At 46.8% G+C, this 15,530-nt stretch overlaps 1 protein-coding gene across 1 annotated transcript in view; it reads right to left on the bottom strand.

Annotated features, from left to right (window-relative positions):
• Positions 1–8: 8 nt before the first annotated feature.
• The window catches only part of Zc3h12d (zinc finger CCCH-type containing 12D), a 30,198-nt gene continuing 14,676 nt past the window's right edge, over positions 9–15,530 (bottom strand). Inside the window, exons 3-6 of the mRNA XM_021175101.2 lie at positions 11,110–11,249; positions 5,830–6,064; positions 2,479–2,585; positions 9–1,539 (exon numbers count right to left, since the gene is read on the bottom strand). Of these exons, the coding sequence (XP_021030760.1) occupies positions 734–1,539; positions 2,479–2,585; positions 5,830–6,064; positions 11,110–11,249 (1,288 nt within the window). The 3' untranslated portion in view covers positions 9–733. The remainder of the gene's footprint in view (positions 1,540–2,478; positions 2,586–5,829; positions 6,065–11,109; positions 11,250–15,530) is intronic.

The following is a 15,530-nucleotide window of genomic DNA, read 5'->3' as shown; positions in this document are numbered from 1 at the left end:
GTGTGTGTGTGTGTGTGTGTGTGTGTGTGTGTGTGTGCATGTGTACGTGTGTGTGTGTGTGTGTGTTGTAATGTTTGGGTAATATGGTATGCATGTACAAAAAGAATAAAGCCCCAGTGAGAAGACCCTTGGAATCAGGTGCCCCTGGGACAGCCCCACAGTAAAATTTACACAACAAGGCTGGGTTCCCTTATGAGTGAAATTATCAATAGTGACTTGAAAACTCAGGCAGCAATGCCTTCCTTCTCGTGTCACCTAAACATGTATGTTAAACATCACTGGGCACCACAAAAGTCAAGACTGATTTACCAGTCTTTTTCAATCTTTCAACTACAATGACATGTTAAGTTCTCATGGCTTTCTAGAATTCTAAGCACACACACACACTTACACAAGAGTTTATATCAAACTCAGCTTGATCTCCTTGATTAGCGGTGATGACTAGCTGAAACATTTGTAGATGCTTAGAACCAGATACAGATGTATTCCGGGCAAAGCCTTCCAAACACAGCAGAAATCACCCTGTCCATGCAGCAGGTCCTGGCTTCAGGGAGCATCCCCAAGGTCCCCACAGGTATCCACCACTGAGGATGAGAAAGAAGTCTCCACCGACTACCTTTAAAGATAACGGCGTCCAACCTAATGACACATCCAGACAAACAAGCATCTTGTATCCCACCCGTTCAAGCTGCCAGTCAAGCCACCACCCCTTACAGTGTTATGAACCTGTCTCCTAAGGATCCCCCAACGGAGCACCGGTCTTTTGGGATCTCTGCAGAAGGGTGAGCAGAGCCATGTCTGAGAGCGGAGGACCCGAGGCCATCACAGGGTCGTCTTGGTCAGATGGGAAGAAGCTGCAGAGCGCAGAGCGTGTTCCCCCACCATTGGCGGCAGGTTGTGCTGACCCCGAAGGTCCTCTAAAGATGTCCTCATCCCAAGCCGACTCGGACCAGACCGAGTGGTTCAGATAACAATAGGAGCTGGGCAGGAGAGCCCACGGATCTTCCAGCGGTCTGCGCTGGGGAAGCAGGTCACTGTGCATGTCCCTGGAACGCTGTCTGTCCGACAGCTGGGCCTGTGGGCAGATTGGGGATCGGAGATCGCCCGGAGAGAGCGGGTTGTTCGGAGTCCGGAGGCTCCGCAGACCTGGCGACCCTTTGGTGGCAGCGCTGCCCGTGCGAAGCGATGGCGAGGCCCAAGACGTGGGGACACCCGTGGGCATCCAGTCCGGCCCACGAGACTGAGACACGACGCCGTTGGCCCCGGTGTCGCTGAAGGTGAGCCGGGCGAAGTTCCTATTCAAAGCTGCCAGAACCGCGGGCTGCGGAGCTGGCGGGAGGTCGTGCTCGCCGGGCTCCCGGGGAAGCAGCCGGGCTGCTGTAGGACGGCTCCGGGAGCTCGTTGTCCGCGGCTCCTCTGAGCCACCACCCGGCCAGGCCCGCGTCTTGGCACGGAGTTCGTCGGCCACCGACAGCTGCCCGTGGTGCGGTCTCTCGGGGTGGTAGAATCTGCACTTGACCCCGTAGGTGCATTTCTTGCCTAGAGAAGGCAGGGCAGAGGGGGCGTGGGATGAGACCTGGGGTGAGCAGAGGCTTTGACGCCTAAGCCATGCCCTTCCCCAGGCCTCTGACTCTGTTGCTGACCACCCGCTGAAAGACTTAGGTCTGGAAGGTGACCGAGGTGGAAAGTGTTCTGGGGTGGATGGAAGAAGATATAGTGCTCCGAGCTCTGTAACCCGCAAGGTTACATAGTCTGAGGCCCAACTAAGTCATGTTACCTCCCCGGGGTCCTGGCCTTAAGAATAGAGCCCGCAGGAGGGGTGGTGGTGCAAGATCATATGCGTCTAGCACTGCCTCGGTTTCCACTAATGGCCACATGCCTTCTCCCTATACCTGTTCTGACAGGTGGGCAAAGTACCAAATAATTGACCATCTAACCCCAAGCGCTTCAACCTGACATTCTGGGCCAGCCCAAAAGGATAATCATATTAGTTCTAACAAGAGACGATTTTGAATGTCACTCATGTCTTAATGAACGTTCATAAGCACAAAAGTCAGGAGCACTAAATATTTTGACAAGGCAGGTAAGAGAAAGAGCTATTGGGCAGTTAGCTTGGATTGAAACCCTTAACTCTGAATGGCTAATATGGACCAACTTGGTAAGGGTGGGAGTAGACCAGACAGTGGGGCAGGTTAAGAACATACTATACCAAGGATGCAGTGAAGGATCTAAAATAAGAGCAGAGGATACAGCTGTATCCCTCTGAGTGTGGCTCTACATCCAACCCTCATGGGTGTGTCAGTTCATCCTTTGAGTATCCTTGCTGGCAAACTGCAGTCCGGAAATGCAAGTTTTTCCCCCAGGGTCAGGTAACTGGTTGAGGGTGGAGCTTGCTTGGGCTGGAAGCCAGGTTGCTGTGTGCCAGGTTAGAGCTTCCCACTGTGTTGCCAGAGCCCACAAAACCTGGGTGCTACCCACCGTAGGGACAGTGTTGCCAGGACGGCTCTGGGGGCCTTGGCTTCTTGCTTAGGAAGTTGCTTAGTGTTGGTCCACGGCGGCCCAAGGGGTCATCAGGAGGCATGAACCTGAAAAATAACCACAGAGGGGCCACTTTAAGAGTGAATGGGACTTACCACTGGTATCTATGTGGAGGCTTGGGAGAGGAGGCCTGAGCCACCCAAGAGAGTAAATACCCAGATGGCATGACCACGCAACCAAGAAGGTACATGTACCACAACATCTCTTCACATCAGCCTCTCCCAGTGTGGTGCTGGCCAGTGGGTTCAGAATCATCTTACAGCTTGCTACACAAATGCAGACTGAAGCGTTGTGCTGCCCCTGTTAGGCAGAATTAGATCCCCCCCCCCTGGAATTTACATGATAACAACTTCCTAGGTGATTTTTATGCTTGGCCTCCCACCCCTCCCCATCACTCTCATAGAAGTTTGAGAAAGTCCAAGGAGTTAACAGGTAGCTCCTAGGAAGCTTGGGAACTGTGTAAGCCCTTTGGAGGCTTAGGGCTTGATGATGGTTAATCTCAACTGTCAACTTCCTGAAAATAACTTGGGAGACAGGCCCTGGGCATGCCTGTTAGAGAGTATCTTTATCAGGTTAAATGAGGTGGAAAGATACATCCACTGTGGGCAGCGCCATTCCCTAGAACTAGAATCCTAGACTGTCTACAGAGGAGACAAGGTGAACTGGGCCAAAGCATTCATCACTCTCTGTTTGTTGACTGCAGAAGTGACATGACAAGCTGCCTCAGCCTCTGACCACTATGACTTGCTCTCACTATGATTGGCTGTAATCTGGAACCATGAATCTAAATACCCCCTTAAATTGTATTTTTTTTTTCAATCAGGGCATTTTATCAAAGCAGCAGACCAAGAAACCAAGGCAGATTCCTCCACCCCGTCCTCTTACACCATGCCTCTCATCTCTGACATAGGCAGATGTAGGGTCAATCTTGACGATCTAAGACACCAGCAGGTAAGCAGAGGAAACATAGCCCATTCTTTACAAACTCTGGGTGTGGAGGAACCTCTGGCCTTGTCTTCAGCTTCTGGCATTGTCTTGGCTCTGCACACATAGTCCTCTGATGCCAGCCTGTCTCCTGCCTGCTCCTCTTCCCTGGCACAGAGTCTCAACAAAGAAGGGACTGTGTTTTCCAGATGCTCAGGGCACAAAGCAGAAAATAAAATGGCTCAAAAGCTGGACATTAGTCACTTATACCTGTAATCCCATTATTGTGAGTGCTGAGGTAGGAGGATTGCAAGTTTAGGGCAGCCTGAGTAACTTAGTGAGACCCTAACTTGAAATAAAATTTTAAAAGGGTGGGGGGAGGGGTACCAATATGCTTCAATAGAATGCTTACCAAATGTACACAAAGCCCTGGGTTCAGTGCCACAGAAACAAAATGCCTCTGGAGAAAAAGCAATCAAGACAAAGAACAGAGCCCTCCCATTTGCTAAGACCCGCATTTCCAATAAATCCCTTTGTCCCCGAAGCCCCTTCCAGTCCATAGTGAAGCTCTGGTGGGAGAACTGGGGAGAAGCGCTGTCTTTCACAGTTACCATCTCCCAAAAGCTGAGTGCGTCCCACCCTGCAGAGCTGAGTGATCTCTGACCCAGTGCAGACTCCAGGGTTCGGCTCCAGCCACACAGCTGACTTCTTCGTGGAGTTGGGACCTGACCAAGAGTCTGAGGAGCCACCCACTGCAGTTATTAAAAGTTCTCAGAGGATTACCACCACCCCCCCCCTCAGGAGCAAGAGCTGCCAAGATTACCAAGAGAGCCCTGCGGACATGCCCAGGGCACTGAGGCAGGCACCCTCATTCACAGGCTGTCCGTCCCTGCCTTCTGACCTCCCACCCTATAGCAGAGAGCCAGGCATTAGAAGGACTTGGCCAGGGCCTTGGCTGTCACCAGACTAGAGGCAGCCATGGCCCATGAGCCCTCAGTGAGGATTTCTGAAATCTCATTTCCTGACTTGCCAGATTCATTTAGATAGAAGCTGGACAGAGAAAGCCTCTATCTAACTCATGGATCTGGAAATGGCAGTGTGTGTGTGGGGGGGGGGGGGTTACTACAGTGCAGCTGCTGAAGCATCTGTCCTGGGTTCAGGGGGGACATGGATCGCTTCCCAGGTGCAGGGACAGGTGGCAGTAGGAGGGGGCATTCCACACCTGTCCCCAGGAATAACTGCTACCCCATATGTATAGGACACAGTTCTCTCGAGGGTCCACTCTACTTCAGCAGGGCAGAGCCTCTGAGAACATCACTGCATAGGGTCCAAAGCCTTAGCTCTTTCCACTGCACTACACCACCTCCCCAGCTTTGGGGTCAAGCGCTGCTCTCTTAGGCTCAAGTGAACCGAATGCCACTTGGAAAGCCTCTTTCTCTCCTCTCGACTCCTCTTTGCCTGGCCTGTAGTCACTGTTCATTCATTTCTGCATCCTGGATCACTAGCTACTGTGTTCCTACTTGGTGCCAAGCATGCTGGGAACATGCCGACTGAACAGGCATTCTGCGTCATTATAGGGTCAAAGACTTTGTCTCAAACCGCATGCCAGGACGCTTGTCAGAGATCACACACTAAGAATCAATGATTTTTGCCTGGAACAGAAATCAAAGAGCTTGGGTTGAAGCTCAGTTGGTAGAATGTTTGTCTGGGATGCACAAAGCCCTGGGTTAAGTTGATGCATGGCATAGACTGGACACAGGGTCCAGTGTAATACTTAGAAAGTGTATGCAGGAGGACCGGAAGTTCAAGGTGATCCCTCACTACATCAGTTCGAGACCAGCCTGGGATATCAGTTGGTATTAATTATGTATAACTATGTTTGTCTGCATATGTGAGTGCAGATGCTTTTGGAAGTCAGAGGTATTGGATCGCCTGGACCTGGAGTTAGAGAGGGTTGTGAGCTGGTTGGCCTGGGTGCTAACAACAGGACTTGGGGTCCTCTGGAAGAGCAGCAAGTGCGCTTAACCACTGAGCCATGCTCTCAGCCTCAGTCGGTGTTTGTAAACTTGAAAGGAAATACAACAGCATTGAAATCCCTCCTCCATTATAACTATTTTAGTTTTAATTTTTACTTTTTAGATTTTACTTTTTAGATTCTCTGCAAGAGAACCCACTAAGCCATCTCTCCAGGCCAACTCTGCACGAGGACTAACTTAAGGCTCATAGATGAAATAAGAGAAACAAGAGACGCAGACATAGGAGAGAGGACACCGTGTGGGATAGAGCTACCCCCCACCCCCCCACACACACACACCCATCCCCCACCCCCGCCCTGAAGAGGCCTGTGCGCAGGCTTCCACCCCTTACCTGTCGTTTACAAAGGAGAACATGAGCAGCCGCTGCTCGATGAACCATTTCCACTCCGGGTTTTCGTTCTGCAGGTCCCGGTAGTTGTCATTGGAGACAATGATGCCGTCCTTCTCATAGGCCACCTTCACGATATAGCGGTCATCGTAGCAGACCACTCGCTTGCCGTTCACCTTGCGGGATGGGGTATACACCAACACAGCTTGCCGCTCCAGCTCCTCCAGGACGTGTTGCTCTGAGACCACAGGTGGAGACGACTCAAGGCTCCGCGGAAGGACCCATCTCCTAGCCCGGGAGCCCACCCTGAGCCATCTGCCGCCATCCCTGCTCCAGCCTGTCAGAGTCGGACAGCTTCTAAGGGACTTTCAGCTTCACAGTTTCCCGCTTCTGCCTCCTGAGTGCTGGGCTTATCACCCTCACCACTGCGGCTGACGTACATTTAATGCCTACTGTCCTGGTATCAGGAAGTAAAAGCAGATGGAGCAAGAGTTGTGGTTGCAGGAGACCCTGCCTCAGACAACACAGAAGTGCATAGTACAATGCACCTAAAGTACTTGCAGTAAAAAGCGTCATGGACTCTGAGAATGGGGTGTGCCCTGCCTGGAGCACCCTGATGCCTATCTGGTCCAAAGCTTCTCTTCCCTTAAGATAACCTGTTATAAAATGTGATACTGACAGCTCCCTTCGCTTTTATTTTCACAGATACACATGCGAAAGGACCATTTTCAGTGTGGCCCTGCCTTAGACTTCACCCGAGGCCATCCCCACCCATACTTAAACAATATACAATCAATGGTTTCTTTGTTCACTTACTGTACGGTGACTCGCTCTAGCTGTGCTTGCATGTTTGCCACTTGCAGCCAGTGAGTCTCTGGCCGGATACTCGGGGAACCACCTGGGGCAGATCTCTAAAATATTTTCTGACCTGCTAGGCATAATATGATCCCTTACACGGTTTTATTTTGCATTTATTTCTGGTTATTCTTGGGATCGAGCATCATTGCCTATGTTTATTGCCCAGTCATGGTTTTCTTATATAAAAGACTTATTTATGAAATAGGTCATCTTTCTGCGGGTTCCTGTTCCTGCCTCATTAATTTGAAGTAAAATGTAAAGTGTAGGACTGGGGAAGTGACTGAGTTGGCAGAGTGCCTCCCTGTACCTGCATGAAGCTTGGAGTTTAATCCCTCACTGCACAAAATGAGCCATGGTGGCCTGTCCCTGAAATGCTAGCACTTAGCACTGGAAAGCAGAAACAGGAGGGGCAGGCCATCGGGAAGGCACAGCCTGCCCCAGTCTACACTCTTCTTTCTCATTTCTGTTTGTTTGCTTTTGGCACTGGTGTCTGTTCATAGGCCGAAGCTTTTATCTCAATGTGGCAAATTTTATTCCTTGTATTATCTGCCCAGTATGTTAGCACACATAGCACTTGGGAGACTGAGGCAGGAGAATTACCACTAATTTGGCTATAAAATGAGTTCCAGGCTGACTACGGCTATATAGCAAAACTCTGTCATAAAGAAATAAACAGAGAGGTCGGAGGCCAACTTTTGAATTGGTTCTTTCCTTCTACCCCTTGGGTCCCAGGGATCCAACTCAGGACAGGATTCCTATAGAAGCAATAGTCGAACGGTACAAAAGAGAGCCACATTCACATTGAAGTTGTAACCTCCCACCCCTCAGCCTGAAACCTGTTTGCTCAGGTTTCACTGTTAGCAAGAAGAGAGCATGGGGCGGAGCCTGCCGTCCTATCGTTCTGCCACTCCCACTGCTGGAGCCTGCCGCTTTGCTGTTCTGGAGCCAAATGCGTGGTCACCTGCAACTGAACTCCCAGGATGATTTGGTGGGAATGGGCCCCTTCCCCTGCTTCATAACCCAGTGTCGGGAATAGTAAAATAGAACCTTGATCAGACCGTTGTCTTGGTTCCATCTCTATAGTGCCGCCTAGCCCCCTCTTCTCTTCCAGATTCCAAGATGCCTTTCCAGACTAGAACCCAGATATGTGAGCCGCTGGCCGGCCGCAACAGGAAGTGGCTACGAGATGACAGCCAAACTTCAGATGTTGACAGATTTTAGGAAGACAGGAAGCAGAGACAACAATACAGTGTCGAGGAGCCACAGACCACTAAATGTCCATCACTATCTCTATAAAGAAGAGGAAGACGTTGCTGGCAAGGAAAACGGCCTCAGTGTGCTGTTCTCTGGGATTGAAGTCCTCCTTGTCCTTCCACTGGGGTGTGTGGTAGGCCCAGGGGCCTTGCTTCTGGTCTGTTTCAAGAAAGTGATTTGGAGAGGGAAACTAACAGTGAATACCCAAGGTCATCCCTGCTTCTGGGAAGAAGCCTCGATCTAGAAAAGAAACCCAGGGCACATGTACAGGTCTGTATTTGATCAAACTGGGTTAGTGGGATGGATCAGTGGGTAACAGTGCCTGCAGCTAAGCCTGACAACTCACATGACAGTGGCCATACTGGCTGGAGTACAGGTAGGCAGTTTTGACTGCTCCTTCTGTCCTCCACTACAGTCTCTTCAGACTTACTATTGGTTTTGTAGCAGCTTGACTGCAGGAGCCCCTCCTCACACCACATCTTCACTCCCTGAAAACTCCATCTCCCCAATGGCCTCAGCTCTGACTTTTCAATGGAGATTCTGAAAACCAGAAGGGCCTGGACAAATTTTGAGAGACCATAGATGGCAGCCAGGACTACTACACCCAGCAAAATTATCAATCATTATTGACTAAGGAAAAAAATTTCATTATTAAAAAACAATTTTAAGCAATTTCTACACACCAATCTAGCTCTATAGAAGGCACTAGAAAGAAAACTTTCATCAAAGAGGTTAACTATACCCACGAAGATGAAAAGAATAAATAATACCAAAGGAGTGAATAAAAGGGGAAATGGAATACATACATACCACAACAACATACATACATACCACAACAACATACATACATACATACATACCACAACAACATACATACATACCACAACAACATACATACATACATACATACCACAACAATATACATACATACCACAACATACATACTACAACAACATACATACCAAAACATACATACATACATACCACAACAACATATATAGATGCATACATACATATATACATACCACAACAATGAAATAATATGAATTAATAAACACTTCTCATCAATAAATCTCAATATTAATGGTCTCAATTCATCAATAAAAACAGGTTGGATTAGGAAAAAAAACAGGATCCATATTTCTGTTGCATACAAGAAACTCACTTCACCATCAAGGATAGTGATTACCTTGGGGTGAAAGAATGGGAAATTTTATTCTAAGCAAACAGACCCAAGAACCAAACATCTGACAAACATAGACTTCAAAGCAAAATTTTACCAGAAGAGATGGAGAAGGATACTATATCCTCATTAAAGGAAAAGAAAATGTGTGTGTATGTGTATGTATGTGTGTATGCCAAGAGGATATTAAAATTATAAATATTTATGCATAAAATACAAGGACTCCCAAGTTTATAAAAGAAACACAGCTACAGCTACAATCACATATTGACCCTCACACAGTGACAGTGGGTAACTTCAACACCCCACACTTGACAACAGACAGTCATCGGGATGAAAACTAAACAGAGTTAAATAACATCATAAATTACACGGACCTGGAAGATATCTACAGGACATTTCATCCAAAAACTAAAGAATATATTTTCTTATCAGCTCTCATGGAACTTTCTACAAAATTGACCATATACTTGGACACAAAGCAAGTCTCATCCACATACAAGGAAATTGAAATAACACCCTGCATTCTAACTGACCACCAGCAACAACAGAAACAGACAAAAGTACACAAATTCTTAAAACTGAACAATTTACCACCTTAAAAACTGGGTCAAGACAGAAACCAAGATGAAAATTGAATAAAAATGAAAACACTACATATCCAAACTTATGGAACACAATTAAGGCTCGGGGATCTATGCAGAAGAGGCAGAAAGATTCTAAGAGGGAAAACCATGTCTTCCAAATGCAAGAGGCCTGATGCATATATGAACTCAGAGACTGTGGCAGCACACAGGATGTTCACAGGTTCAAACCAGATACCTTCCCAGCACCGAGTAGGGGAACTGAATACAAAGCCCCCCAACCCTCATCAAGAAGTTATCTACAAATAAGAGCTGCTGGTAAAATGGAGACTCACTGAATATATCAACTATGTCTCAGGACAAGCCCCACACCCAGGAGTGGTTGACTTAATGGCAAAATAAACTCAATAGTAGTTTTGTGGACGTTTTATTTAATTTTGCTTTTTGGGGCATTTTTTTGTCTTGTTAGTATTTTGGTTGTTGTTTTTCATTTTCATTTTGTATTTTTGTTGGGGTTGTTTTTTATTTTTTGTCTATATTTGTTTTTGTTTTTGCTACTCTGAGAGAGGAAGAATCTAAAGTTGGGTTGGGTAAAGAGGGCAGTGTAGACAGTCTAGGATGATTTAGGGGAGGGGAAAACATGATCAAAATATATTTCATGTAAAAATTTTTTTCAATAAATAAAGATGGGATGAGAGCCAGAAAAGAAAAATGGCTCATGGGCAGTCTTTGCAGAGAATCAGGACCCACAATGGGACCCACAATGGGTGGCTCACAACCATCAGTAACCCCAGCTCAAGTGGTTCAACAGTCTCTCAGGTTTCTGAGGGCACCCACACTTGGGTGCGCACACACACACACACACACACACACACACACACAATATATATATATATATATATATATATATGAAATGCATAGATAAAACATATTAGAAAAACATGTCTAATAGAATTGTTGATCTAGCTTTCAGAAAGCCTCTAGTTTGATCCCAAGCAATGAAAAATGAAAACACTAAAAGTAAATTTCCATTTCTTCAAATAAAGAAATTGGAGCGGTATTTGGCAAATAGCAAATGTACCCTGACAAAATATCTCCTTCAGATTGGAGGTGAAGTGTAGACCCAGTCTTTAGAGAGTTAAACGTTGTGTGACACAATTGTTATTAATTGTGAGTGCATTCAGAATAAATGATAAAGTAATATGCTTGTCTATAAGTGGGCAAGTAAAAGTTAGAGATTACTTATCCATTCAACAAGGTTTTGTGCCCTTTCTGCTCTCTCTGAGGAAGTGCTGCAAGCAAGTGCTCAGTGTTCACGGCCAGGGCTCTCGTGGTCCCTTCTGTACTGGAGAAAGACCTAAGCCTGTAATGGGAAACCAACTTGAGGGACAATGGGTGGCATACCTCTGATAGGAGTATCAGACCTTGATGGCTCTTTCCTCCAAGACGGGACAAAAACCTTGATGTAGGTGTGTCCTCTGTCTCTAAACCAGTCCACAGCCAGACGAATTCCCCGGCAAGAGAAGGCTTCTTTATTTCCATGGCTACAATGGAAGACAGAGAAATATGAGGAGACACGAAAAGATCCTGGAAGTATCCTGGATTACAGATTCAAAACTAAGAGGGAACTGAGCAAAAGCGAAGTTTAAACACAGTCCAGTCTTCCCTCAGACTAAACTAACAAACACAGGCCCCTCTCAACAAGGATGCAGGGGTCCTCAGGTTTCAGGGGATGGAGAGTAGAGGGTTGTGGTACAATGTTCCAAGGAATAATTGACCTGTCCACTGTTTAGCTGAACCTAAAAGAACCAACAATGAAGGGGAAAAACAAGAAGAATCAACATGAAACAGATAACATTAGGAATCTGTAGAACTGCCCTCCCTCTGAGATGATTGTAGTGGTTATGCCAAGACTCCAGAGTCTAAGCAAGGAAGCAGTGTCCCCCAAATCCCACAAAATACATCAATATTGCAGAAAAGGAAGGGCCATGTGAGACCATGATGCATCTTGTTGACCTCTTAAAAATAATCTTCCTAGCCAGGCATCTTTAATCCCAGCACTTAGGAAGCCAAGGAAAGTGGATCTCTGTGAGTTCTGGGCCAGTCTTGTGTACAGAGTGAATTCCAGTCCAGTCAGGGATACACAGTGAGGCCATGTTTTAAGAAAAAGAAATCATCTTCCTTAAGCAGAGGATAATGGTACATGCCTTTAATCTTAGTACCTTGAAGGTAGAAACAGGAAGATCAAAAGCCAATGGTTATCCTTGGCTATATATTGAGGCTAGCCTGGGCTAGATAGGACCTTGCTAAGGAGGGTTTTTTCCTTCATCTTAGAGGGCTGATGGATGTACAGGGGTTTTAACTTTGAAGTAGAAGGAAGAATATGGGGGAGGGGCACCTGTGTATGGCTTACAAAGCTTCACTGGCCCATTGAGGACAGTGAGTGGGTATGAGGCATGAGATAAGAGCTGGAGAAGTCATGAAACAAGTGTCACTGGTTAGGCCCAAGCTGCTGCTGCATAGATGAGAATTGAAAATGAATTCGGGGACGACTAGAAGGTACCAGAACTCAGTTTCTGAATGTGGAAGGGACAAAGACAGTATCAGGGACATCCATGTTCCTCATTATCACAGTGAGATGTGGAAGTGACTGAAAAACGTTTCAGGTACTTTCAGGTTCCTCATATAAATGTGCAATGGACCTTGAGCTGACAGGGGAATTCTGAGAAGGGCTGTGGTTGGGAGAAGGACCATTCATAAGTTTGTCTTTGGACAGAGAGTGACTTAGATCACTAAGTAAACATAGTAGGTAAACACCAAGAGGTCAAAGGAGAGATATGAGTGGTAAAGGTTGAAGATCACCCTTGTTTAAGCAAGAGTCGAACGTACAGCATGGACATAAAGAATCGCTCCAAAAGACAAGAAGAAAAACAAGCAGGTGTACCGGGGTCCCAGCCGACATTGAGGTACTGAGGTTGATGCATATATATGTATATATAAACACACATTTGGTGGATGGAGCAGAGCCCCAACAGTTTACTTTTTTCTCTCAGCCTTTATATAGCTCCTTAGACTTCTTCATGAAATTACCTCATAGGTAAAATGTTACACAAAAGGGAGTTACAGAAGGATGTTGATATTAAATTCAAAGCTGCTTTTCATTCTATAAGCTCATTATAAACTCAAAGCAACATTTTCACATGGCCTTGCTTTATCACAGTGCACACCTTATGGCCTCTCATCCTTGGACCTGATCTAGCATGAATGTTTTCCCTTGATCACACATCTGTCCCAAGCCCATTTCTCTTCTTAGTGCAATTTGTGAAAGCTCATTGTTTTCCTTATTTTGCAGCCTTTACTTACTATTCTACAAGGAGAGGTTACATTCTATTCTTGATTCTAACTGTATTACATCTTTCTGGCAAAATAACTAAAACCGTCTCCTTAAACTTTCTTCCTAAAATTATTTGAATAAAATCAGGAATTCTATAAAGTTGTTAATTCTTCTAAACAGCATTATTATATGAAAGTACATCTTCATATTGATCTGCAGAACATTTGCCAATAGATTGGGCTGATGCACAGGAATCATTAGGTTATGTAATAGCAGAAGAAAAGGAATATTAGCAGTGAGAAGCAATCCTGACACAAACCTTCTGGGGTCCATGCTCCTCAAGAGCCCACCCACCACGGCCATGCAAAACAGTGGGCCACATCCAGAAAATTCTCTTGCTTGCCATAACCCTTCCTCCATGGCTTAAGTCACAGGTGTGCTGTTGTCTAGAAACCCAGGAAAGAGGCAGTCAAGTGCCCTCTGGGGAATGGCGAAACCTAAAGGCTTCCATTGGAGTTGGTCAATTCAGGTCCTTGGTGTTTTGCTGGAGACAGAGACAAGTGGCTGGCTCTGGGACAGTGTGGGGGGAAATCGACAGGCTGAGCCATGAGTATGGCAGTGTCTGGCTTCTCTCTGGATCAGACCATTTTCCCCACTTCTCTGTTTTCCCTCCAGCTATTCACTCAGCCGTGCACCTCCCCAGATGCTGTCACTGGGTCTTTGCAGCAGTGACCCCTGACCTCTCTCTGAATTCACTCCTCTTCCTACTTCCCTGCTTCTCTGCTGAAGTCTTGCTTCCTCGGGAAAGCGTCCCCTGACTTCTTAGAGTCTGTATCACAGACTCGCTCTAGAATTGAAGAACATCCACCCCATCCAGACACAGCGCAATCTCACTCGTAATCTCTGCACCCAGGAGGCTGGGGCGAAATCATTGCCTGGAGTTGCAGGCCAGACTGACTACTTATATAGCAAAAGCTTGTCAAAATAGAAAGCAAAACAAACAAACAAACAACAACAACACACACACACACAGCTGTTCCCAGGGAGGGGGCTCTACAGGACTAAGGTCCAGGGCCTGACTAGCTTGGTCCCTGAATATTGGTGAAGGCTTACTAAAAACCTGCTGTGTAGATTCATGATGGAGAAGATACCCACCTTATAACCAGCAGAAAGAGGGACATCATAGGCAAAAGGGAGGATTGCCTGGAAAGACCCTGATATAGCCCTATTCTGGGGACCCAAAACATAGCCCACAAGTCACAGAGGAAGCACAAGGGACATAGAGACCAGAACAGGAAGAGGCCAGAGGCATTGGACCCACCTAGAGCTGGAGGTAACAGGTGGCTGTGAGCTTCCTGGTGTGGGAACTGAACTGGGGTCTTCTAGAAGACTGGCAAGTACTCTGAACTGCTGAGCCACCTCTCCAGCCTGAGACAGTTCTTAGAAGGTTTTCTAGAAGCAGTCAGCTCACATCCAGTTGAAGACCACACTGAGTTTCCCTAACTGCACTCTATTGTGTGACTGTCCCTTGTCTCCTGGGAGGGTGGGACAGACACAGGTTTACAGAGTAAGAAGGGAAGTCTAGGAAGGCAGCCAATCTGTAGAGCCGCAAGCCAGTCCCCCAGCAGATATAAGCTATCTCTGGGAAATTCTTCAGCTTCAGTAGCCATAGGATCCTGACTTGACCTCCCAGGTTGACGTTTCTCTCCTCGGCCACAGAGGCTGTGCTAGGAGGCTTGTGCAAACAAAACAGTAAGGAGGAGATACCAGCCGGATGCCCTGGGAAATGAGGAGGAAGTGAAATGTTAGTCCCTTCCACCCACCCACACTGACTGGCTGGAAGAAGAAAGGACAGAGTTGAGGAGGTCATTCCCCATGTTCCTCCTGACCCCTCCTCCTTCTGATAAGTCCCAGGAGAGGCACATCCAAACTCTCCCCAAACTGGGCCACTTGATTTAAAAGTGGCCCATAGTGGGGCTGGAAACAACTCCCAGGCCTCTTACAGGCCCTAGGCCTGGAGGTTCTGAGAGAGCTGGGCATGGAACAACAGGTCCCTGCTGGAGGAGAATAGTTTAAGCCAAAAGACATTCCTATAAGAAGCCTTAGAAACTCTTTTTCTAAAAAGCACTGCCCTTCACTCAGTCCCACAATGATCAGTAAGGTGGCCAGGGCAGCACAGGCCATGTCCAGAATTGGAGGCTCTGCCCTGGGGAAAGTTGTCTAGCAAACACCAGATAGACTTCTTTGATGATGATGGTGATCAAAAGATGTAACAACCTCTTGGGATAAAACCTGTAGCCGTCTGGAGCTGAAGTGGGGGACCATATTTTGACCAGGACTGTGTGATTACACATACCTCTCCTGCCTCGCTCCAATTCTCCCTTTACTTAAACCTGAAGCTCACATCAATACTCTGAATCTAGAGTCTCTGGGTCCCTTTATCTGTTCCTCTTGCAATGCACACTAATTAAGACTGTTTGCTGTTTTCTCC

The sequence above is a fragment of the Mus caroli genome, chromosome 10, assembly GCF_900094665.2.
Source record: "Mus caroli chromosome 10, CAROLI_EIJ_v1.1, whole genome shotgun sequence".
NCBI classification, from domain to species: domain Eukaryota; kingdom Metazoa; phylum Chordata; class Mammalia; order Rodentia; family Muridae; genus Mus; species Mus caroli.
Note: the sequence above shows the minus strand (reverse complement) of the source record. Positions and strands in the feature narration are given on the sequence as shown.